Here is a 25000-nt window from a genome sequence, read left to right on the forward strand (position 1 = left end):
ACGTTACTCCCTGTTATATTTTGTATGTGTTGACAAAGTTAATGATTTGGGGTTGCATAGGGGGACTTGAGATAGGTTTAGACACCCTGGGGTATACATATAGTTTGTGCATTTAGACACAGTTATTCCCCTGTCTAGATTTTATTACATCAGTTTAACAGTGGCACCCTTCGGTCTTATTACCTGTATTTTGTAGGTGTTCATTTGGACACCTGTCTGGGAGAGGGTTTTACCGTGTTTATTGGGGTAGACCTGCCAACTGGTTTAATAATTGTTTGTTCAAGTCCAGCCAATGTGGCCAAACTGGTTTTACAATTGTTTGTTAGGACAGTGGAATGTAGGAAAAGCCAACTAGCTGGCCTTGCAATTGTTTGTTCGCACTACGAATTGTAAGATAGCTAACTAGCTGGCCTTGCAATTGTTTCCTTGTATTGTGGAATATGGCCAACTCACTTTGGAACTGTTTGTTCGAAACGCGCAATATAAGATAGGCTGCGGCAGTTTGTGTGTGCTATAAAAATATCATGTTTGCATACAACGTAAACCTGCTAATGTCTAACCATATTAGCCCAAAGTTTTGTTTACATAAGCTATGTCCTACATCACGGTCTTAGAAATATTACCCTTTAGTTCCTATAAAAAGACTGAGGTCTGTTCATTCAGAGAGAATTGCGAGGAAGGCAGGCTGTGAGAGATTCACAGCTGTCGGAGCATTCTCCAACCATCCTGCAGTGCGGTAATAAACCTATTTCCTATTTAAATTGATCTCACTCGTTCTTAACCTGCTCCTGAAGTTGTATTTTCAGACCTATCGGTGTTTTTTTTAGGGTGCCACTTTAATATCTCGTGCTTCCCCTATGTTATCCCATAGTCTAAGTTTTATGGACTTTTGTCAGAAATAAAATATAACTGAAGGCTACTTGCACTGTGTGTCTGGACTCATCTTTGACCGAACCCGTCTGCTGTGATAGTTGCGACTCCCTGGTATATCTTACCCCAGGGGGAGTCGTAACACATGTGATGCACATTCCATGCTTGTCTTGGAACACAGAATTTTCCCACTACTATACTCTTGTGCTCCAAATAGATACTGTAACACCCACAAATATTCAAATTAACGCCCATTTTGACCTTCTGGAAAAAGACCTGCAAAACGGGAGTTAGATCATAAGTGTCTGTCTTTCTCTTGAAAATAAACAATCAACAGAACTAACTAGGGATCCTACCTAGCTATAATTTTCATGGGTTTATTAAAAAGTACTACTTGAGTAGAGAAAAGAGAGCATGTGGCGTCTAGAGTACGAGGTCGAAAAGGAACAAACACCCATCGATGTGACCAAGTGTGCCCAGAGGGGAAGCGAGCCTTTGAAAACGTAAGCCTGAAGAGAAACACAATAACTGAGCGCACTTCCGAGATTAGAGAAGGCAAAAGATTTTGTTAATTTTCCCTTGATGTAGGTGAGAGCACTGTTGCGTCTGATACTGCACAGCTGCTAATATTCATCCGAGGCGTGGTCTCAAATCTCTGTGTTACGGAGGAGCTTTTGGGATTCATTCATGGAACAACCGCAAGGGACAAAATCTTTGAGGAGGTTTGCAAATGTGTCAATGTGACAACCTGCTGTGGGATAAACCACACCAACTACTAGTGGTAAAAAGAATGGACTGATGGGCAGGCTTCGTGAAAAGATGCTTGAAGAGAACTGTGCGGGTAAATTGTCTGTTTATCACTGCATTTTACATTATGAATTTCTTGAATGGTGAAGTGCTAAAGCTGGAAGATGTTGTGAGCAAAGTAACACAAATTGTTAACTCCATTAGAGCCAGTGTACAGTCGTAGGTGTACAGGGAGTACAGAAGAGGACACAGTACACAGCCTTGAAGGGAGCCTGTGCTCAGTGTAACGGAGGAAGAGAGGTGGGGACCAAGTCTAACACTTTGTGGTCGGTTGGTTAAGAAGTTCTTTATCCAGCAGCAGATAGGAGAGTTTCTCAGTCAGAATCTCCAGTATTATAGTGTTGAAGGCTGAGCTATAGTCAATGAAAAGCATCCTCTTGTAATTCCCATGGTGCTCCAGGTGGCTCAGTGCTGTGTGTAGAGCAATGGCGATAGCATCCTCAGTAGACATGTTTGCTCTATAAGCAAACTGATGAGGGTCAACTGGGGGGGATTATATTTCTGATAAGGCGGTCGACCAAATGTTCAAAACACTTCATGATCACAGGGGTGAGTGCAACAGTCCTATAGTCCTTCAGGCTGTCAATGGTTGACTTTTTGGGGACAGGGATAATAGTGGTAGAATTCAGGCATGGAATGCTGGATCTCCCCCCTTGTTCTCCTCCTCCTCTTCCTCCCCCTCTTCCACCGGTCTCTGCATAACTGTCGATCAGTTGATAAAACAGCTAAAGAAGATCGAGGCAAGGAAGGCTACCGGTCCAGACGGCCTCAGCTCCAGACTACTGAGAGAGTGTGCGGATCAGCTTGGCAAAGTAATTCTGCATATTTTCAACCTCAGCCTCGGTCTGCAGAAGGTCCCCTTGTGGAAAACTTCCTGCGTGGTCCCAGTTTCAAAGACTGCGTACCCCAGGGAGCCAAACCACTTCGGGCCTGTAGCATTAACCTCCCACCTGATTAAGACTTTGGAGAGGATCATCCTCAACCACCTCAGCTCCCTGATGAATGCAGATCTGGACCCTCTGTAGTTTGCCTATCGTCCAGGCATTGGTGTGGAAGATGCTACCTGCTACCTTTCACACCTGGAGAAAAAGGGAAGCACGGTGAGAATGATGTTTTTTTTACCTCTCCAGTGCATTCAACACCATTCAGCTGGTCCTACTGAGAGGGAAACTGGAAGAGGCTGGAGTAAGTAACCACCTAGCCGCATGGATCATCGACTTCCTCACTGACACACCACAATATGTGAGACTCCAGGACTGTACGTCTGATGTGGTAGCGCAGTGCTTCCACCACTCCTCTTCTCCCTCCACACATCTGACTTCAAACATAATACAGACACCTTCAGAAGTTCTCTAATGACACCACTATTGTTGGACGAGTGACGGACGGGAACGACCTGGAGTACATGGGAGTCATCACAGCCTTTGTTGACTGGTGTAGCCAAAACCACCTCTACATCAACATCAGTAAAACAAAGGAAATGGTCATCGACTTTCGGAGGACTCTTCAACAGACCACTCAGGTGAACATCCAGGGTAAACAGGGTACATTGAAATCGTGGAGAATTTGAAGTACCTGGGTGCTCACCTCAACAACAAACTAGACGGGTCCACAAACATAGATGCCCCGTACAAATAGGGTCAGAGCCACCTCTACCTATTGAGGAGTCTACGGTCCTTTGGAGTGTGTGGGACACTGCTGAGGACTTTTTACGACACTGTGGTGGCATCAGTGTTGAATGCAGTGGTCTGTTGGGGATGCGGGAGCACTGAGAGGGACAGGAACAGGCTGAATAAGCTGATCAGGAGGGCTAGCTCTGTTCTGGGCTGTCCTTTCGACTCTGTGGAGGAAGTGGGAGAGTGAAGGATGATGACCAGGATGATGTCCATCATGGACAGCACCTCCCACCCCCTGCATGAGTCTGTGGAGTCCCTTCGAAACTCTTTCAGCAATAGACTACTGCACCCTCATTGCAGGAAGGCGCGCTTCCGCAGATTCTTCCTCCCATCAGCCGTCAGGCTCTTTAACAAAAAATGGCTGTTAGGACCTACCGTATGCATGCATGTACATGTGTGTGTAGCAATATATATATATATATATATATATATATATATATATATATATATATATATATATATATATATATATATATATATATATATATATATATATATATATATATATATATATATATATATATATATATATATATGTATATGTATATGTATATGTATATGTATATGTATATATATATATATATATATATATATATATATATATATATATATATATATATATATATATATATATATATATATATATATATATATAATAATATAATATATAATATATATTGAATTTTTTTGTGAAAACTCAGCACAGGCTTTGAGCACCTTCCCAGGTACTCCGTCAGGGCCAGCATCCTTCCTGGTGTTCACAGACCACATTACATTACACATTAGTCTCATTTCATGTCCCTGAAACTTCAGTGTACTGCTGCAGAGTGGTGGTGGGGGTGTTGAGACTGGGTCTGATTTGTCAGTCTCAAAGCGGGCAAATAAACGGTTCAGTTCCTCAGCTAGTGGAGGCATCTGTGTTAACAGACATATTATTGTCATTGTAATTAGTAATATGTCGTTTTTCTCCACATCTTTGGGTTATTTCCTGTGAAGTGCGCCTCAATTTTCTTTGTATTTGCTGCCTTGTCCTTTTTAATGCCTCTCTTCACCTCTGCTCTGGCAGCGCTGTATTGTACCTTGTCACCTAACCTCAAGGCGGTGTTACAGCATTCGATGAGTGCCTCCGTGGTCATCCATGGTTTTTGGTTACGAAAAACCTGTATTTGTTTATTATCAGCGACGTTTTCCGTGCTGTTTTTAATGTAGGAAAGTACAGTGTCGTTGTAGTCCTGGTGGTTGTGGTGTATGAAAAGTTCCAGTTGGTGCGGGAAAAACAGTCCTGCAGCTGCGAAAGGACATCTTCGGGCCAAGTTTTTATTATCTTTATTTGGGGCCTTGTTAGCCTCCAGAGTGGGGTGAGGGATAGGCAGAGATGATCTGATCCAGCCAGGTGAGGGAGGGAAGTGGCTATATAAGCATGTTTGATATCAGAATAAATGTCTACACTTTTGTCTCCTCTGTTGTGACACTTCACATACTGTGTTGTCTCCATATGCATAAAGGTGAAAGCGTATCAATAGAGACTAAACCTTCTTACAAAGGGTTAAACCAAACGACCAGACGAGAGAAAATACGATCGGATATAACAACTCCCTCATTCACCATCATGTTTTTACAAAAGAAAAAAGTGTCCTGCTTGTAAAGAAAAGGAAAAATATTGAAACAGTGTTTATCCCGTTACGAAAGCAGTGAATGACAAGACAATTTTTCCACTGTGCTAACTTTACCTGTTTGAACCTTACAGGGCATGGTCTGAATCTGGGTGCGGTAGATGAGACAGGGCGTGGCCATTGTTCAAGACAAACTGCGCCTTTTGGCTTGGGTGGTGAAGTGGGGCAAATAAATTATATAACTCCTGTCAAAAAAGAAACAGGACTATGTGTTCTGGTTTTACTGTTTTTACCGGTATCTGTTTAAGAGTGGAGGAGATACAATTGGCGGCTCGGAATTTCGGTGCGGGGGCTGGCCTCTCTTGACGACATTGAGCCTCATCGAGGGATGGCGATCCAACTTATGGGTTGGTTTGCCATATTAAATGAGTCTATTTTTCATTGAGTTATGCCAAATAAAAATATGAAAAGGGTAAACAACATCCATTACAATGTCCAACAAAAAGACATTGGATTTGCAGCAATCAACAGCTGGCAGCCACCAGTCTCATGACTTTGCAGGACCATAAAGCGGTTGATATACTGATGGTTAATGTGCTCTCAATGGAGCAGGGAGCGTAAGAACACCTCAGATGAGTCTCATGTCTCTTTCATTTGTGCGTGCATTTGGGAATGCCTATTGTTGAACCTTTCAGAAGGTATTACTGTACATCTTTTGTATAAGTAAGCTCATATCTCAAGGTATTACTGTATATATTTTGTATAAGTAAGCTTGTATCTCAAGGTATTACTGTATATAATACGTATGAGTGAATGGTCTTCAAAGGACTAAAAGCCTCATCAACCAGGTACTCGGACGATTCGCAGAAAGACGTTTCGCCGACGGACAGTTCGCCGAGGGGACGTTTCGCCGAACGGACAGTTTACCGAACGGACAGTTTACCGAACGGACGTTTCGCCCAAAAAAAAATTTGTGTTTAATTTATCGTTTTATTAAACTAATTAAAGTGGCAATGTTTCTAGTTTTTATTTATTTTTTTGCCAAGGTTGAAAAACAGACACGATCCGTGGGCAGGGCGAGCACGCGAATCCCCTTTCAACAAAATGTCCATTTGGCGAAACGTCTGTTTGGCGAAACGTCTGTTGGTGAAACATCTTTCGGGTATAATGACGTCCATTCGGCAAACTTTACCAAGAAAGAAGAAGCAAACATTCGGAAGACGGCCACGATGTCCTTTTTCGAGGAAACTAAGCGAGCGGTAACCACTATGAATAAAAAAACTCAACCATCATTATGAGGGAAGAATGCTGTAGATATGTGAAGCTCGGATGAGAAGTGGATGTCAACACAGGAGTGCGAAAGAAGAGGCAGCTGACAATCACAAAGATGGGGATGAAAATGTGGTTTGCAGTTTGCAACAACAGGTCTAGCCTTTGAATTTGGAAATCGTCTTGGCAGTATCATGCCCTACTACCAAATCATACTTGTACAATAAAGTGAAACGGCGTTCGCCATGTTCTTTATGTGCCGAAAACCTCTCACAGAAAGATCCTCTTGAAAAGCTCCCTTAGAGCGCCTCCTGAGGATTCTATCGATGATCCAATGGCTCTTGGATCTTATTATTTAAATCAAGTGGAGAGGAACTATTTTCACTGTGAGTACAGTACTTAAGGTATTTAAACTTTTTTCTCGATTATATTTAGATATCAACCCGTAACAGTCTTTTCCTATCCCTATAAATGTAATATTTAATAAATACACTTCTTGATAATTGTGCTAGTGTATTTTTGTATAGGCGCAACAACGCAGTAATCATGGAGTTATCGAACTTCGTGGTTTATTGATTAACGTGGCCATGTCTGGTCTACATTATCCACGTTATTTGAGGGATTACTGTATAGGTGTTGTTTTAAATTTTAAGTAGAACAGTTAGATCTATTTTTGGGGCGTAGCGCACATTTTTTTCATGTTGCAAATTCAAATATAAATTTAAATAAGAAAATAATGGCAGTAGTGTGTAACAAAGGCGGCAACTTTGTCTGACTGTTTAGCACATAATCGTCCAGTTCAGAACTCAAGGATTCGTTTGCCAAGCCAGTAGTTACTGTCTGGAGTTTGCATGTTCTTCACAGACCTGCTCTGTCGTCATTTTTTTCTAATATCCAAAAAATAACATGCATGGTAGTTTGACGGAACACTCCAAATTGCTTAGGTGAATATAAGTGTGAATAGTATTTCGTTTCTCTTTACCCTGTGCCTGGCTGGCAACTGGTTTAGGATGCAGCCCTGGATAGGCTGTAGAACGCACACTACTCAAGTGAGAATAAGTAATGTGAAGAATGAATTAATTAGTTATTCCAAAAAGTCAGAAAAAATAGAAGAATGATTCTCACATGACAATGAGCTTGGCATCGGCAGAATATTCCTTGAGGAGTTCGTTGAGTCGGATCTGACGATTGCTCTGAGCGAAAAAAAAGGATTTTAGTTATTACCGGTGTGTATGCAGAAGCGTGCTTGTGTTAGTCTGACTTTGGCCTTATGCAGCTCTAACTCGTTATCAGTGATCTTCCAAGGATGCTCAGTCTTCAGACGCTCAGCCTTCTCTTGGTCCATGTCTTCCTCTTTCAGTCGGTACGACTCCACAAGGGCTTTGAACCACAACTTACTGCAGACATTGATATATTCATTATATTTATCAAATTCCTTTAATGAAAACATATATTGTAATTGTGTATTGGTACTTTTGTTTCTTGGGTTTAGTGTTGATGTCTCCTAGGACATTGATGTCAGAGAATTCAATCCGGAACCTGCTCAGCAGCGTTGCCATCCTGGACATGAGCAAATAAATATGCGACTGTGTTTCTTTTCCAATAATTTGTTTGTTAGATGTGAACATTTGACACACCTGCGTCTATCATGATCAATGCGGTTGATTTTTCCTCCAATGAAGACTCGAATGCGACAGTCAGCCCATTTGCTTTTGTTGTTTAGCAGGTAAGGAAGGAGCAGTGTCAACCCTAACGACACACATAATATAGTACACATTACTAGTCATTTATAATGATGCTGCTTGTGTGTAAAGATGGGATTGACTAATATTAGCAGATATAAGCTTCATTTTGGTTATGTGGCTTTGTCACTTATTATTTTGAATCAATGAAGTTTAGTTGTTTTATGACTTCATTATGGGTTATCAGAAAAACTGATCAAATCTGCTGGGTCAAAAATATACATACAGCAATGCGAATTAGCAATTTTGGTGACATAGAAAGTTGTGTCAGTGAAATGAGCTACATATCATGGCCCCTTAACTTCTACCGCAGGTGACTTCTCTGAGGCCGTTTAAAGAGGGCTCATTGGATGCAAATGCCATCAACCGCTACAATTGGAAAGTCAAATGAGCTCAGCATGGATCTGAAAAAGCGAATCCTTGACTTGAACAAGTCAGGAACGTCACTTGGAGCCATTGCAAAGCAGCCGCAGGTTCCAAGAGCAACAATGCAAACAATTGTTTGTAAGTAGGTTGGGTTTATTCTGTAATACTATTATATATGTGTGTATTTAATCATTTTTGTATTATATCATTCTTCAAATTGTCCGAAGAGAACTCGGGGTCGTAACCAGTCACCCAGTCCTCTCACAAGGACTGTTTATCTGACATTCCCCCCAGTCCCGGGCTCTGAGGACTTTTTGATCTGGGTTTTCAGCGAAGAGTCGTCAAGGACTCTTGATACCAGCAGAACACTTGCATGGTGTTCCTACATTGTGACGCACTTCTCGCTTCTTTTTGTAATTGTTATGCCAAATGAAGGTATGCTTGTTTAAATTCAAATGAAGTTTGTTTTTAATTTCCTCCTTTTATTATTGTTAAATACCTTGATTGTTATTATGATCGCAGATGTTGTTTTTGTTTAGGCAGTTGGATTCATCAGTAACTTTGTAATTGTTTTGATTTATGGCTTTAAAGCCGTACAAAAAATTACTGTTTGAGAAGATACTTCGGAGGCAGGGAGGAAGTCTTGATGTATCTTCCCTTATAAGGTTGTTTATCAAGATGCCTATTTAATTAAATGTCAATAATTAAATCAGATGTCTGCCTGCAGTGTTTAATAATTATATTATAGTGTAGTTAGGCACTGTTTTCTCACTGCCACGATCAGGAAGAACACGCAAGGTACCACCTGCTGCTGAGAGAAAATTGGTCAGGAGGGTGAAGATTCAACTGAGAATCACCAAAAAGCAGATCTGCCAAGAATTGGAAGCTGCTGGAACACAGGTGTCAGTGTCCACAGTCAAATGTGTTTTGCATCTCCATGGACTGAGAGGCTGCCGTGCAAGAAGGAAGCCCTTGCTCCAAAAGCGGTACCTTAAGGCTCGACTGAAGTTTGCTGCTGATCACATGGACAAAGATAAGAACTTCTGGAGGAAAGTTCTGTGGTCAGACAAAACAAAAATCGAGCTGTTTGGCCACAATGCCTAGCAATATGTTTAGTATTATGCTGTGGGGTTGTTTTGCTGCCAATGGTAACTGGTGCTTTACAGAGAGTAAAAGGGATAATGGAGAGTAAATAAGAGGCACAAGCACTATGTGGAGCTCCTTTTGTAAGAGGTTTGTCTCAGTTGAAACATTGAGGAGACGGGTAAGATAAGCTTTCTGACTTAATAAAATGCAGGAAACACCCCAATATTGATTGGAAAGATTATTGCTCAGCAAGCAACACCATAAAACTAGAAGGAACTCTTTATTGGGTTAGATGTCTCCATATGCAAAAGGAGAAAGGGTTTCAATTGAGACTAAACCATCTTACAAAGGGTTAAAACAAACTACCAGACAAGGAAATACGATCGGATATAATAACATTCTTTGGCGAACGTGTTTTTACAAATGAAAAATGTGTCCTACTTGTACAGAAAAATATTGAAAGTGTCTATCCTGTTACGCAGTAAATGGGAAGTCAATTTTTCCACTGTTTCATCATTTTACCTGCTTAAACCTTACAGGGCATGGTCTGAAGCTGGGGGCGATAGATGAGACGTGGTGTGTCAGCGTTCTAGAACAAACTGCACCCCTGATACCACGGTGTGTCAGCGTTCTAGAACAAACTGCACCCCTGATACCACGTTCTGACCTATGGTGGTGGTGTGGTGGAGATAAATTATACGACTCCTGCCGAAATGTGGCAGGACTATGTGCTTTGGTCTCACTGCTCTTACCAGTGTCTGTTTTTCCATCTACAGTGGAGGAGATACAATTGAAATCCGGTGGGGTGAAGGGTCCCTCCAGACATCGTCGAGCGGCATGGAGGGAAGGAGATCCAACATACATTGATGGGATTGGCAGCCCCCGGGGTGTACCAGATGAGTATAAACTGGCTAATCAGATCGCAGCAGGATGGGAGTCCCCAAACAAAAATGTGGATAGGATAAATTACCTTCATTACAATGTCCAAAAACTTGGAAATTATACTGAACAGGGATTCATGGCCATAAAGGAGCAACTGGCAGCTACCAATCTGATGGCGTTCCAGGATCGCATAGCGGTGGATATGCTTCTTGCGTTGAAAGGGGGCGTGTGCAATGTTTGGAGAATAATGTTGCACCTTCATACCGAACAACACATCACCCGGTGGATCCCTCACCAGGGCCATTAGTGGCCTGCAGACCCTAAACCGCAATATGAAAAAGCAATCTGGAGTAGATGTATCCGCTTGCACAGAATGGTGGGAGAAGACCTTTGGAAAAAAAGGATTTGGCCATATCTTGTGTTTTCTGTAGCCATATTTGCTACTACCTTGACATTGTGTAGGTGTTGTCTTATCCCCTGTTTGCGCTCCTTGCTAGGCCGACTTATAACTACTGCAATTGCCCCTAAAAATTCTAAATTACATTAATTATATCCTCTGCTTATGAAACGTACCGGGGAAGGCAGTGAAGTCTAGGAGTACGGTAATTCCGAGGACGAATTGGGCAAAAATGATTATGTTCTTTCTTTTTCAGACCAGCCATGCGAGTAAGAAGTAGGCGGGTAAAATTACATTCACCGGACATTTCCTTTTGTGATTACTATAAAATAATTAAGAACATACATATTATAAAAACGGTGGAATGTTGGATTTATTTTGTAATACTATTATTTGTGTGTATTTAATCATTTCTTTGTTAAAGCATTCTTCCAATTGTCCGAAGAGAACTCGGGGTCGTAACCAGTCACACAGTCCTCTCACAAGGACTGTTTATCTGACATCTCACCCAGTCCTGGATTCCAAGAACTGTTGATCTGGGTTTGCAGCGAGGAGTCGTCAAGGACTCTTCCTACCAGCAGATGGATATATATCACTTTCAGGAACACTCGCAGTGTTCCTACATCGTGACGCACTTTATGTAATTCTTATGTCAAATGAAGGCATGATTGTTTTAATTCAAATGAAGTTTGTTTGTAGTTTCCTATTTATTATTGTTAAATACCTTAATTGTTATTATAGTTATTGATGTTGTTTTTGCTTACGCGTATTGGATTAATCAATAACCTTGTAATTGTTTTGATTTGTGGCTTTAAAGCTGTACGGCAAATTACTGTTCGGGGAGATACTTTGGAGATCGGGAGGAAGTCTTGAAGTCTTGATGTATCCCCCTTATAAGGTTTCTTGACCAGAGATGCAAATTATTTAATTAAATGTCAATAATTGAATTAGATGTCTGCCTGCAGTAATTGATAGTTATTGAGAAGGGTAATTATTAATGTACCTATCAATTACCTTCAAATTATTCAAGATAACCTTGACTCTTCATCCCGAAGATTGTGTCTTCGGCGCAGATTGTCAGGCCTCAGACGTGACTGGTGGCGGGGTGTTCCAGTCCGACCAATCACTGGCCCAGCTCCAACGAGCGGAGTGGCGCCAGGTGGAGGCAATCAAGTTTCTGCCAGGATATAAGGCCACCGGAGACCCAACCAGCTGCCGGATCGTAATCTCTGCTCGCTCACTGAAGTAACCCTGGTACAGACCATTGTTCTATGTTGATTCATTGCCCCTTTATGCCCAGGAACCCCCAAGTCTGAGACCAGCAAGGAGAACTACAAACCAAGGATAATCGACCAGGATAGGAGGAGAACGACCCAGGATATCGACAGGATTGGACTAGAACTACGGCAAGAGACAGACTGGTAGAAGGAAGAAGGAACAGCCAGGAGTACCACCAGGACACGAACTGAATATAGTTGACTTGAGCAAATTTAAATAAAGGTGAACAAATAACTGGACTTCTATCTCGCCTGCTTTGGGGCCATTTCCAGGATCATAACAGTACGATCCGGCCATTATAAGCATGGATCCCGCGGGCGCAGATGGAGCGTCGAACAACCCAGCTACAGGAGGTACGGACCAGCAATCCAGAATGATGGAGTACCTCTGTGCCGAGATGTCAAACATGGCGCAGCAAATAAGAGCCTTACAGGCTCAACAGACGCCTTTGCCGTCCTCTCCGGGGGCACAGCCCTACACAGTGGCTCCCGAGGTAACTCAGATATTGCCATACCACCAGCCCAAGGCTTCCCCTCCCGCCCCTTACAGTGGGGATCTGGGCGCATGCCGTCATTTTCTATTTCAATGTCGGCTGGTGTTCCAACTGGAATACCGCGCATACCCCTCTGACGAATCCAAGATAGCTTACCTGATCGGGTGTCTTCGCGGTGAAGCCCTGGCGTGGGCGAGCATGGAATGGAATCAGGGCTCCCACATATGCTCGTCCTACGAACTGTTTACTAATGAGATGTGCAGGATTTTCGATCACCCGGTGGGCGGCCGGGAGGCAGCTGAACGTTTAGAAGCCTGTAGGCAAGGGTCCAGGAGCGTCGCTAAATATGCCGTGGAGTTTCAAATCCTGGCCCCCGAGAGCACGTTTAATGATAGTGCCCTCCGGCACATATTCCGGAAGGGCCTAAATGTGGTTATGAGGGAGGAGTTGGCCATCCGAGATGAACCAGGTTCCCTCAAAGAGCTCGTGGAGTTGGCCATACGGATCGACGGCCAACTACAGAGACAACAGGAGCAGCGGCGGGGCGATTCATGGAGGGGCGCCGGGGTTGGTCTTCGACGCTCGCTTCCGGGTTTCCCCGCAACAACGACGCCAACCCCTCCTGTGACGACGTCAGAGCCTATGCAAATAGGACGTGCTGGGTTGTCGGAGGAGGAACGCTCACGACGCCGCCAGTATTCGCCGTGTTACTATTGCGGCCAGGGAGGCCACATCTCGCGGTCATGCCCGGTCCGCCCGGTAAAAAAGGAGGGCTCACCATTAGTTAGGCAGGTCATGGTGAGCCAGGCCATTGGGGAGTCCTCCCATCGTTGTATCCTGCCAGCCTCCCTTTCCTGGGGGGGAAGAACTCATGACACCACAGCCTTTGTCGACTGCGGTGCGGACGAGAGTTTCATCGACCGCTCATTGATTGCAGAACTAGGAATTGGGACCCGGACTATCGAGAAGCCTCTTAAGATTACTGCACTGGACGGGCGTACCATTGGCAAAGTGGAACAACGCACCGACCCCGTTCTACTGCGCTTGTCCGGAAACCATCAGGAGAAGGCATGCTTCTACGTCTTGGACTGCCCGGAGGCGGCTATTGTGCTGGGTCTTCCTTGGCTAAAACGGCACAACCCAAGAATCGACTGGGAGGGTCCCAAGGTGGTGTTCTGGAGTCCATCATGTCATACCAACTGCCTCCAGGCAGCCCACTTGCCCCCGTTACCGCCACCCCAAATTGAACCACCGGATTTATCGGCAGTGCCTGATTCTTATCGGGACCTCTCACTAGTGTTTTCCAAAGACCAAGCCTCCGTGCTTCCTCCGCATCGGCCTTACGACTGTGCGATAGACTTATTACCCGGTGCTTCACTTCCTCGACGCCGGATTTATAACATCTCCAGGCCGGAGAGGAAGGCACTGGAGGATTACATCTCCGGGGCATTAGCATCGGGACAGATCCGCCCGTCCTCCTCCCCCGTTGGGGCAGGGTTTTTCTTTGTGGACAAGAAAGATGGGTCACTGCGTCCCTGCATTGATTACCGTGCCTTAAACCAAATCACGGTTAAAAGGAATTACCCGCTGCCACTCATGGACTCCGTTTTTACCCTGCTGCAGGGTTCTTGCATCTTCACCAAGTTGGACCTTCGAAACGCTTATCATTTGGTCCGGGTTCGGGAGGGGGATGAGTGGAAGACGGCTTTTTCCACCCCCCAGGGCCATTTTGAATATTTGGTCATGCCCTTTGGACTCCGTAATGCCCCGGGAGTGTTCCAATCACTGATAAATGATGTCCTCCGGGACATGCTTGATCGTTTTGTTTTCGCTTATCTTGACGACATTTTGATATTCTCCAACAGCCTGGAGGAGCACGTGCAGCACGTACGCTTAGTGCTGCAACGTTTGTTGGAGAACCGCCTTTTCGTCAAAGCAGAAAAATGTGAGTTCCACGTCTCGGAGACCACCTTTCTCGGGTTTGTGGTGGCTGCCGGGGAGATGCGGATGGACACCAGTAAGGTGGAGGCGGTGACCCAGTGGCCCAGGCCAAAGGGTAGAAGGGAGTTACAACGTTTTTTGGGGTTCGCTAATTTCTATCGACGCTTCATTAGAAATTATAGCAGGGTCGCTGCACCCCTCACGACGCTAACTTCCACAAAGCTCCCGTTCTGTTGGTCGGAGGCAGCAGAGGCGGCTTTTTGTGACCTAAAATCCCGTTTTACTACCGCCCCCGTCCTCGCCCACCCAGATCCTAAGTTACAGTTTCAGTTAGAGGTTGACGCCTCAGAGGTAGGCGTCGGTGCCGTCCTCTCCCAGCGAGGGCAAGCAGATGGGAAAGTGCACCCCTGCGCTTTTTTTTCCCGTAGGTTGTCCCCAGCCGAACGTAATTACGGCATTGGGGACAGGGAACTGCTCGCCGTTAAGATGGCCCTAGAGGAATGGAGACACCACTTTGAAGGGGCTAGTTTACCTTTCGTGGTGCTGACTGATCATAAGAACTTGGAATACCTCAGGTCGGCCTGAAGGTTAAACCCTCGCCAGGCGAGATGGTCCATGTTTTTCAATAGGTTTGATTTTACCCTGACTTATATCCCTGGCTCCAAGAACGGGAAGTCAGATGCCCTGTCCCGCGTTTTTCAGTCCCCCGACTCGAGGAGAGAGTCTCCGACAATTTTACCCTCCTCCCGCATTCTGGCCAGTATGGAAATAGGGTTAGAGGCGGAGGTGTTAAGGGCCCAGGATTTGGAGCCGGACCCTAGGAGAGGTAATCGAAAGAAATTGTTTGTTCCCACACCAATGCGTCCAAGGATTTTGGAATGGGCCCACACCTCACGGCTTACCTGCCACCCGGGGGTTGCCCGCACACAGGCGGTGTTGCGCCAACGCTTCTGGTGGCCAACATTGAGAGCGGACACAAGATCCTTCGTATTGGCCTGCGAAGTATGTGCACGTAATAAGACCTCAAATAAGCCAAGCTCGGGTTATCTTCTCCCTCTTCAGATCCCCAGCCGTCCCTGGTCCCATATTGCGGTCGATTTCGTCACAGGCCTCCCTAAGTCCCAGGGTAACACCGTTATTCTCACAGTGGTCGATCGTTTTTCCAAAGCAGCCCATTTCATCCCCCTACCCAAGTTACCTTCAGCCCTGGAAACTGCCAAGCTCCTTGTAAAACACATTGTCTGCTTACATGGAATTCCTGCCGACGTGGTCTCCGACCGGGGGCCACAATTCACGTCGCATGTTTGGTCTGCTTTTTGTGCTGCGTTAAAGATCACCCCTAGCCTCTCCTCAGGTTACCACCCTCAATCTAATGGCCAATGTGAGCGGACTAACCAACAACTGGAGGCGGCTATCCGCTGCGCCACTCATGCCGATCCTACCACCTGGAGCGAACAGCTACCATGGATCGAGTATGCGCACAACTTCCACCCCAACGCTTCGGGAGACAAAGTTGGAAACCTTCACGTGGTGTCTCCTGAGAGGCCGCTCGCCGCGGCCTGCGAATTCCAACAAATACCACTCAGAGCTGCCAACAAGGAACGTGGCACCCTACGTTTTTCATCCAGCCGGAGATATTTGACTGCCCCTCACCTCCGACTTCCCCCCGGATGAACTAATCCGCGTTCCAGTGGCAGCTCTAGCGCTGTCTGAGGGTAATCCTCAGGCGCTCGTAGTGACTCAACAACAACAACCCCAACGCTTCCTCAAACCTGTCTCCCTTCATGTGTTCACTAGGTTACCAACCCCCCTGTTTTCCTTCACTGGAGGCAGAGATTGCAGTTCCCTCCGTCCAGGCACACATGACCAGATGTAGCCTTATATGGGAGAAGGCCCGGGCTGCACTGCTGCGCTCCTCAAACCTTGCCCAGAAGCAGGCAAACCGCCGTCGTGCCCCAGCACCCACCTACGTTGTTGGCCAGAAGGTATGGTTATCCACCCGCGATCTTCCCATTAAGACAGAGTCCCGGAAGCTGTCTCCCCGCTTCGTGGGACCATATAGGATTGAGCGGATAATCAACCCTTGCGCGGTGCGTTTAAAGCTCCCACCATCCCTCCGTATCCACCCCACTTTCCACGTATCTCAGATTAAACCGGTAGCCTCGAGTTCCTTGAACCCACCCAATCCCCCTCCACCCCCTCCACTAATGGTCGATGGAGGCCCGGCATACTTGGTGGAGAGGTTGGTGGACGCTCGCCGCCGGGGCCGTGGCTTGCATTACCTCGTCGACTGGAAGGGCTACGGTCCCGAGGAGCGGAGCTGGGTCCCTGCCCGCCACATCCTATGCCAAGAACTGATTGAGGATTTCCACCGTGACCACCCGGGGGCCCCTCGTAGCGGGCCAAGTGGCCCGCGTAGAGGGGGAGGTAATGTCAGGCCTCAGACGTGACTGGTGGCGGGGTGTTCCAGTCCGACCAATCACTGGCCCAGCTCCAACGAGCGGAGTGGCGCCAGGTGGAGGCAATCAAGTTTCTGCCAGGATATAAGGCCACCGGAGACCCAACCAGCTGCCGGATCGTAATCTCTGCTCGCTCACTGAAGTAACCCTGGTACAGACCATTGTTCTATGTTGATTCATTGCCCCTTTATGCCCAGGAACCCCCAAGTCTGAGACCAGCAAGGAGAACTACAAACCAAGGATAATCGACCAGGATAGGAGGAGAACGACCCAGGATATCGACAGGATTGGACTAGAACTACGGCAAGAGACAGACTGGTAGAAGGAAGAAGGAACAGCCAGGAGTACCACCAGGACACGAACTGAATATAGTTGACTTGAGCAAATTTAAATAAAGGTGAACAAATAACTGGACTTCTATCTCGCCTGCTTTGGGGCCATTTCCAGGATCATAACACAGATGGGTGTTCCAACAGGACAATGACCCCAAACACATCAAAAGTGGTAATGGAATGGCTAAATCAGGCTAGAATAAAGGTTCTCAAATGGCCTTCCCAAAGTCCTGACTTAAACCCCATTGAGAACTTGTGAAGAATGCTGAAGAAACAAGTCTATGTCTGAAAGCCATCAAATTTAACTGAACTGCACCTATTCTGTCAAAAGGGGTGGTCAAAGATTCGACCAGAAGCTTGCCAGAAGCTTGTGGATGGCTACCAAAAGCGCCTAATTGAAGTGAAAATTGCCAAGGGACATGTTACCAAATATTAGCGCTGCTGTATGTATATTTTTAACCCAGCATATTTGATCATTTTTTCTGTTCACCCATAAAAAGGTCATAAAAGAACCAAACTTCATGAATGTTTGTTGTGACAAAGAAGTACCTGTTCCAATCACTCAATCAGAGAAAAATCTGAGTTGTGGAAATAACTGGAAACTCAAAAGAGCCATGACATTATGTTCCTCACAAGTGTATATAAAATTTTGACCACAATTGTATATACAGTGCTGGCCATTGAATTGGAATATCATTACAAATTTGAATTATTGCAGTGATGGCATTTAAAATTTAAATGCTAACATTATATTCATCACTGATATATTTCGAGTGTTTATTTCTTTTAACGTTGATATTTTTAAGTCACAACTAATGAAAACTCCAAAATCGCTTACTAAAGGCCAATTAGAAAATATTTTTAGAAATGTTGGCCATCTGAAAAGTATGAACATGAAAAGTATACTGCACTCAATATTTGGTCATGGCTCCTTTTGCCCCCATTACTGGATTAATGCGGAATGGTATGTAGTCAATCAGTCTGTGGCACTGCTCAGGTATTATGAAGCATTGGTTGCTCTGATAGTCACCTCTTCACAACAGCCCATGGGTTTTCTGGGGGGTTGAAGTGCAGGTGAGTTTGCAAACCATTCAAGGAAAGGCCACTATATTCCTCTGCCAGACCTCACAAGGGTCCTATCCCAGCTGACTTCCGGCACTAGGCAGAAGAACTGCTTAATTGGTGGACAGCCAATCGAAGGGCACGAGGAGACGGACAACCATTCGGGCTCAAACTCATACCTAGAGGCAATTTACCGTTGGCGAGGGTGGCTAGCGCGAGTGCTTAGCGCGTCGGCCTCACAGCTCTGAAGCCCTGGGTTCTCCCGGGCCTGCGTGGGTTTCCTCCAGGTATTCCGGTTTCCTCCCACATTCAAAGAACAACAACAAATGGTAGGCTGATTGGACACTCAAAATTAAATAAGTCTGGGTGTAAGTGTGCATGGTTGTCCGTCTCCTCGTACCCTGCGTTTGGCTAGCCACCAATTCAGCGTGTCCCCTTCCTCGTGCCCGAGGTTAGCTGAGATAGGACTCAGCATCCCCCGTGACCCCTTGTGAGGATAATAAGAAAACAAGATGAGAACCAACCTACCCTGTATGTCTGTGGAATGTGGGAACCAGAGCACACTTTAAAAAAACGTGCTAGCCAAGGACAAAAATGCAAACTGACATTGGACGACCCCAGAACTGTGAGGCTGACGTGCAAACCACTCCGTCGCCGGGCCGCCTGCGACTAGGTTTGAGAATTCTATTCGTGTTTACTATGTTAAAATGTTGTCACGGATGCATTAATTCTCCTGTTCCCATGCTTTTTAACACGGGTTTGTCTATATAAATGTTATGCATTTGTGACCTTAATAAATAAGTTGACCAATTTTAAAGGGTTTAGTTGGTAAATGTGTAAGGACTGTGGAACGAATCCTAGAATTTACATATAAAATACACCTACAGCCTGACTAAACATGTCAGGTAACAAAGTGACTTTAAAAAACACCATTTTCTGTTATACACGAATCTGTCAAAACATAGGCTTTGTTCTTATTTTTTCAACCAATAGGACAGTCGAACCTATTGATTAAAGGTGGCTTTACCATGAGGCCAGGCAACACCATTCTACGACACGATGATGATCCACACGTTCAGTTAATCTTTGAATGAAAATGTCCGGGAAGCATCTGCTTCCAAAAAAAAAATGTAGTGCCTCCTGTTCCGGCTGGGACCGGGTTGCGAGGAAGATCTCACTTGCCGCTGGCATGTACTGCTAGTTCGCCAGTCTACATAGCAGGCATGCACCACCGGGCGAGAAATTAAACTTTCACTTTGGTTTCCACGCCATCCAACCGTCAATTAGCTGTTCAACCGTCAATTAGCCGTCCAATGAGCTCTATTTTCGGGTAAGTGCAATGACGTCAGCCCGCTGCCTGGACTAAAATGGAATCTCAATTTCCACGTTGCTGGGCCTCGACGTCCCAGCATGTTCGCCGACCACAGCGCTGTATTCAGACAAGCCATTCGCCGTAATGTCGCCTGGGCTCTCATTTCTCTCCCAAACAATCCCCCTTCGCGATGCTCTTCGCCGGCAAATTCCCTGAGCAAGTTCTTTTTTCAAATAGGCGCCACGTCATAATTTCGGACGGGGCTCGCATTTCTGATAAAATCCACCCACACTCGGGGTCCCAGCTGCTCAGAAAGTTCTACTTTTGGATAAAAATTCTGAACACCACCAACTGCCCACCCTTTTATTCCACAGTCGAGTGATTTTGACCTTCTTCTGTCTTCTGCCATTTCCTATTGGCAAGTGGAAGACAGGGAAGTGGCATCTGTTTCTGAACTTTTTTTCCAGAAAACTGCGATGTAGTGCATCTACGAAATTTGAAACCACAATATTTGAGGAATTACTGTATAGTTTTATTGCCCAGTTCTACTTTGAGTCAATTCCAGCTTTGTTTGGATTTTTATTGTCACTGTAAATGCCTGCTAAGCGCCCAGCATCGTCTAAGCCACAGCAACCTGATGAGACGGCGAGCATGCTGCCTCTGGGCGAAGCCATGGCGAGCCGAGGACGAGGTGGGCATGCCACCTCTGAGTGAAGTCAGAGCGAGCCGAGGAGGTCTCCCCGTTGCAGAGAATGGGCATTGGTGAAATGCGGAATTACGGCAATCAGGCAGCGTTTGCGTGCTGCCTCAAGCGGCCAGTTGGCATGCTGGTGGTGAGCGAGGTCTGCCCCTCGACCTGGCCCCGACAAGTTTTTCTTTTTTTGGGAGAGGGTGCCTTTCTCGACGTTCTCATTGAAGAATGAATTGAAAGTGCTGCTGACTCATTTCATGATGAAGCCACCCTTATCAACAACAACAACAACAAAAACAAGAAAGGCCGCTCCCCTTGAGGGACTTGCACTCAAACTCTCATTAACCTGATTTTTATTTACATCAAGCGGAAAGGAACTATTGTAACTATGAGTAGAATATTTAAAGTATTTTCAATTTGTTTCATACATACATTATATTGAGATGTGATTTAGCTTTTCAGATTCTTATAACTCTAATATTTAATGAATACACTTCTTGTTAATTGTACTTGTGTACTAATATTGTTGCATAGGTGCGAAAACATATATTATGGTAATAATAATATGGGTGATCCTACTTATTGGTTGTTCGATTGTTGTGGCCATGTCTAGTCTACAATATCCACTATATTCTAGGGATTACTGTATTCATAAACATAGCATGTATTCCATTCATTATAAGGCTTATAAGGCTTTTCATTTTTTGCAGCTCCAAAATTTTTGGATCCAATATGGCACTCTCAACATTTTGGCTTCCGTTCCTTGGGTGAGGCCACTTAGTTCCAGTGAAAAGAATGCTTCAGCATACCAAGATACTTTGTGCTTCCAATTTTGTGGCAACAGTTTGAAAACTGACCTCCATCATCAAAGAGCCACCAGACGTCGATGGTTCCTTTGCCTTGTTTTTTCTTGAATTGCTGACTAGATTCCAGGAGGTGCAGATCGCTGGCACTCAGAGTTGATTTGCTATCTAAGGACAAAAAAATCAGGCGCAATACTGTAATCATTCACCACTTTGCGGTTTCAACATTGAAGGCTTCAGTACAATGTGATTTTTTTAATCTTAAGTATAAAAAAAGGTCATAAAATTGTCAAAATCCACGCTGAAACTCGAAAACGGAAGACAGGTTAAAAATGGCTGAAGTCAGGTCTCTACTAAAGCTTCCAATAACCATATTTGTATTCTATTAACTATTTTTGAATTATTATTATTCAAATCAGGCAGCCCGGTGGCGCAATCCAGGGTGAAAATCCAGTACACGTCCACGTGTGTGGAGTTTGCATGTTTTCCCCACCTTTGTGGGTTTCCCCCGGGTACTCCGGTTTCCTCCCACATTCCAATAACATGGATGGTAGGCTGATTGGACACTCTAGGTTGCCCCTAGGTGTGGATGTGAGTGTGCATAGTTGTCCGTCCCCTTGTGCCCTGCGATCGGCTGGCCACCGATTTAGGGTGTCACCTGCCTCAAGCTGGGATAGGCTCCAGCACCCCCTGTGAGCCTAGTGAAGCTGTAGCGGTTCAGAAAATGCGTATGTATATCTGTAATTTTTAAGAAATGCACCACTTGATAATTGTATAAAATCATATACTATCTACCAAAAAAGAAACCCCGGTCACAAATCCTTATCAACATCGCAAATGCTGAAAAGCTCTCCTATGACGTCTCTTTAGGATTCCATCGATGATCCAATTCCTCTTAAATCTGATGAAAATGACTAAATCTTCTTTTTAAAATATATATTAATGGGAGGGGAACTATTTTCACTGAGTGTCTTTTCATATGCTTATAGCTGAAAATATTTAATAAATACACTTCTTGGTAATTGCACTTGTGTACTTGTACTTCTGTATAGGTGCAAAGTATGGTAGTAGAAAGAGTGGTGGTCCTATTTCGCATTTTTTGGATTATCATGGCCATGTCTGGTCTAGATTTTCCGCAATATTCAAGGGATTGCTGTATGCTGTTTTTTTTCCCTACGATCAAGCTCATATCACAATTGAACTGTATTAACAATAAGTGGTTATTGACCTCTGATGATGATGGGGCTGCTCTGTTTGCTAGTTGCCTTTGATGGAGTAGAGTCTGAATCTGATTCTTTGGCCAGTGTGACAGTTACTGGTGTGTCCTTGGCAACTGATGGCTTGTCGTAGGAGGAAGACAACTCGTCTGCAAAGAATACACAGAAAACGCACGTTTGTTCTGAAGATGTAGCCAAATTAAGTAGATTTTTTTTTAGAATTTACTAATTATGTCTGTCTGGCAGTGATTGCCTTCCCTATAAGTTCACAAGGTGATTTACCTGTGGCAAGATGGCGGGTCGTGAGTACGCAGTGGCTTTGAGCTCTCCTTACCTGTGCTCTCTCAGTTTTTTCATCTTTTTGAACATTATTCCTTGAGAGCCATACTCAGAATTTAAAAGTAAAAATACATGAAAATGTGAGCATTTATTATTCATTTCACCACGTTAAAAGTAAAACAAGTCTGCATTCTTTTGAGAACATTATTTCACTGTTGCTAATCAATGAGTATCATTGAGAGGATGCATGGAGAAGAGTCTAATGAAGAAAAATATGATTTAAAAAGGCGCTAGAGAGTTTCGGCGCCAAAGTGCCGACGTGACGCTCCCGTTGGTGCATCCAGGACTTAGGTCTCTCACCAGCGGTTCCCATATGTGTCCCATATGAGTATTAGTAATTTGACTTTCTGGTCTGCTTTCTGGCTTCAGAGAGACACCTATATGCCTCTGCCAGACAAAGTTTTTTCGTTCATTCATTCATTCATTTTAGGAACCGCTTTCTCCTCACAACGGTCACGGGGGGTTGTGGAGCCTAACTGTTAGGGTTATTAATGTTACATTATTATATATTTGCTTGCGATGAAGAATGCTTTGCTTTATTTAGGTTTATTAATGTTACATTATTCAATAAAGAAGTGGTCAAAAGTTTACAAACACTTGTGAAGAACATAATATCATGGCTCTCTTGAGATTCCAATTATTACTACAGCTATGAATTTTCTCTGATAGAGTGATTGGAACAGATACTTCTTTGTCACACAAAAATACATGAATAATTCATGAAGTTTGGTTCTTTTATTACTTTATTATGGGTTAACAGAAAAGGTGATGAAATCTGCTGGGTCAAAAGTATACATACAGCAACACGAATTAGCAAATTTGGTGACTTAGAAAGTTGTCAGTGAGCTTCATAGGATGGTCTCTTAACTTATTGGGAGTGATTATGAGCTACTACAGCTGGTGACTTCTCTGAGGCCCTTTAAATAAGGCTCATTCCATGCAACCGCCCACAAACGCTACTGCCATGATCAGGAAGAAAACGTAAGCTATCACTTGCTGCTGAGAGAAAATTGGTCAGCAGGGTGAAGAATCAACCGAGAATCACAAAAATGACAGACCTGCCAAGAATTAGAAGCTGCTGGAACACAGGTGTCAGTGTTCACAGCCAATGTTTTCTTATCTCCATAGACTGAAAGGCTGTCGTGCAAGAAGAAAGCCCTTGCTCCAAAAGCGGCACCTTAAGGCTCGACTGTAGTTTGTTGCTGATCACATGGACAAAGATAAGACCTTCAGGAGGAAAGGTCTGTGGTCTGACAAAACAAAAATCGAGCTGTTTGGCCACAATGCCCAGCAACATGTTTGGAGGAGAAAAGGTGAGGCCTTTAAGTACACCATGCCTACTGTCAAGCACGGTGGTGGTAGTATTATGCTGTGGGGCTGTTTTGCTTCCAATGGAACTGGGGCCTTCAAATTCTTCAAGATAACCTAAAATCATCAGTCCGAAGATTGGGTCTTGGGCGCAGTTGGGTGTTCCAACAGGACAATGACCCCAAACACACATCAAAAGTGTTAATGGAATGGCTAAATAAGGCTAGAATTAAGGTTTTCGAATGGCGTTCCCAAAGTCTTGACTTAAACCCCATTGACAACTTCTAGACAATGCTTAAGAAACAAATCCATGTCAGAAAGCCATCAAAAATAACTGAACTGCATCAAATCTGTTTAGAGGAAAGGTCAAAAATTCAACCAGAAGCTAGCCAAAAGCTTGTGGATGGCTACCAAAAGCGCCTAATTGAAGTGAAAATGGCCAAGGGACATATCACCAAATATTAGCGCTGCTGTATGTACATTTTTGACACAGAAGATTTGATCACTCTTTTCTGTTCACCCAAATAAAGTCATAAAAGAACAAGGACAAAAAAGTATCTGTTCCAATCACTCTATCAGAGAAAAATCTGATTTGTACAAATAACTGGAAACTCAAGAGAGCCACGACATTATGTTCTTCACCAGTGTATGTAATCCTTTGACCACAACTGTATTTGCTTGCAATGAAGAATGTTTTGCTTTACTTCACTTATTGAATGTGAAAAGGTCATTTTAATACATCTCTTGCAAGAGTATTACTCGCTCCTAAGTTAACCAAAACAACTTGGAGGTCACTCCCCTTAGCAGCTGGACTTCTCAAAACTATTGTTTACGTCGAGCTCTCTTTGGATCCGGGGGACATTCAATAATTGTTTTGAAAAACATCGACTTCTGAAAGTGGTTCACATCAAACTCTCTTGGGAAGATCCGTAGGACTTACAATTGTTTTGACTTCTGAAAGTGGTTCACATCAAACTGTCTTGGGAAGATCCGTAGGACTTACAATTGTTTTGACTTCTGACAGTGTTGTCCACAACCCTCGGGAAGATCCAACAGA

The 25000-nt window shown here is 44.4% G+C and overlaps 1 protein-coding gene across 2 annotated transcripts in view; it reads right to left on the reverse strand.

Moving 5' to 3' along the window:
- LOC144195161 (solute carrier family 12 member 2-like) overlaps nt 1-25000 on the reverse strand; it is an 89292-nt gene that overhangs the window by 1961 nt on the left and 62331 nt on the right. For both annotated transcript variants that reach the window (XM_077714587.1, XM_077714586.1), the window contains 6 exons: nt 22308-22445; nt 21134-21247; nt 7873-7984; nt 7709-7795; nt 7497-7632; nt 7361-7428 (listed from right to left, as the gene is read on the reverse strand). In XM_077714587.1, coding sequence (XP_077570713.1) covers nt 7361-7428; nt 7497-7632; nt 7709-7795; nt 7873-7984; nt 21134-21247; nt 22308-22445 — 655 coding nt within the window. The remainder of the gene's footprint in view (nt 1-7360; nt 7429-7496; nt 7633-7708; nt 7796-7872; nt 7985-21133; nt 21248-22307; nt 22446-25000) is intronic.

Source organism: Stigmatopora nigra, chromosome 4, assembly GCF_051989575.1.
Source record: "Stigmatopora nigra isolate UIUO_SnigA chromosome 4, RoL_Snig_1.1, whole genome shotgun sequence".
NCBI classification, from domain to species: Eukaryota; Metazoa; Chordata; class Actinopteri; order Syngnathiformes; family Syngnathidae; genus Stigmatopora; species Stigmatopora nigra.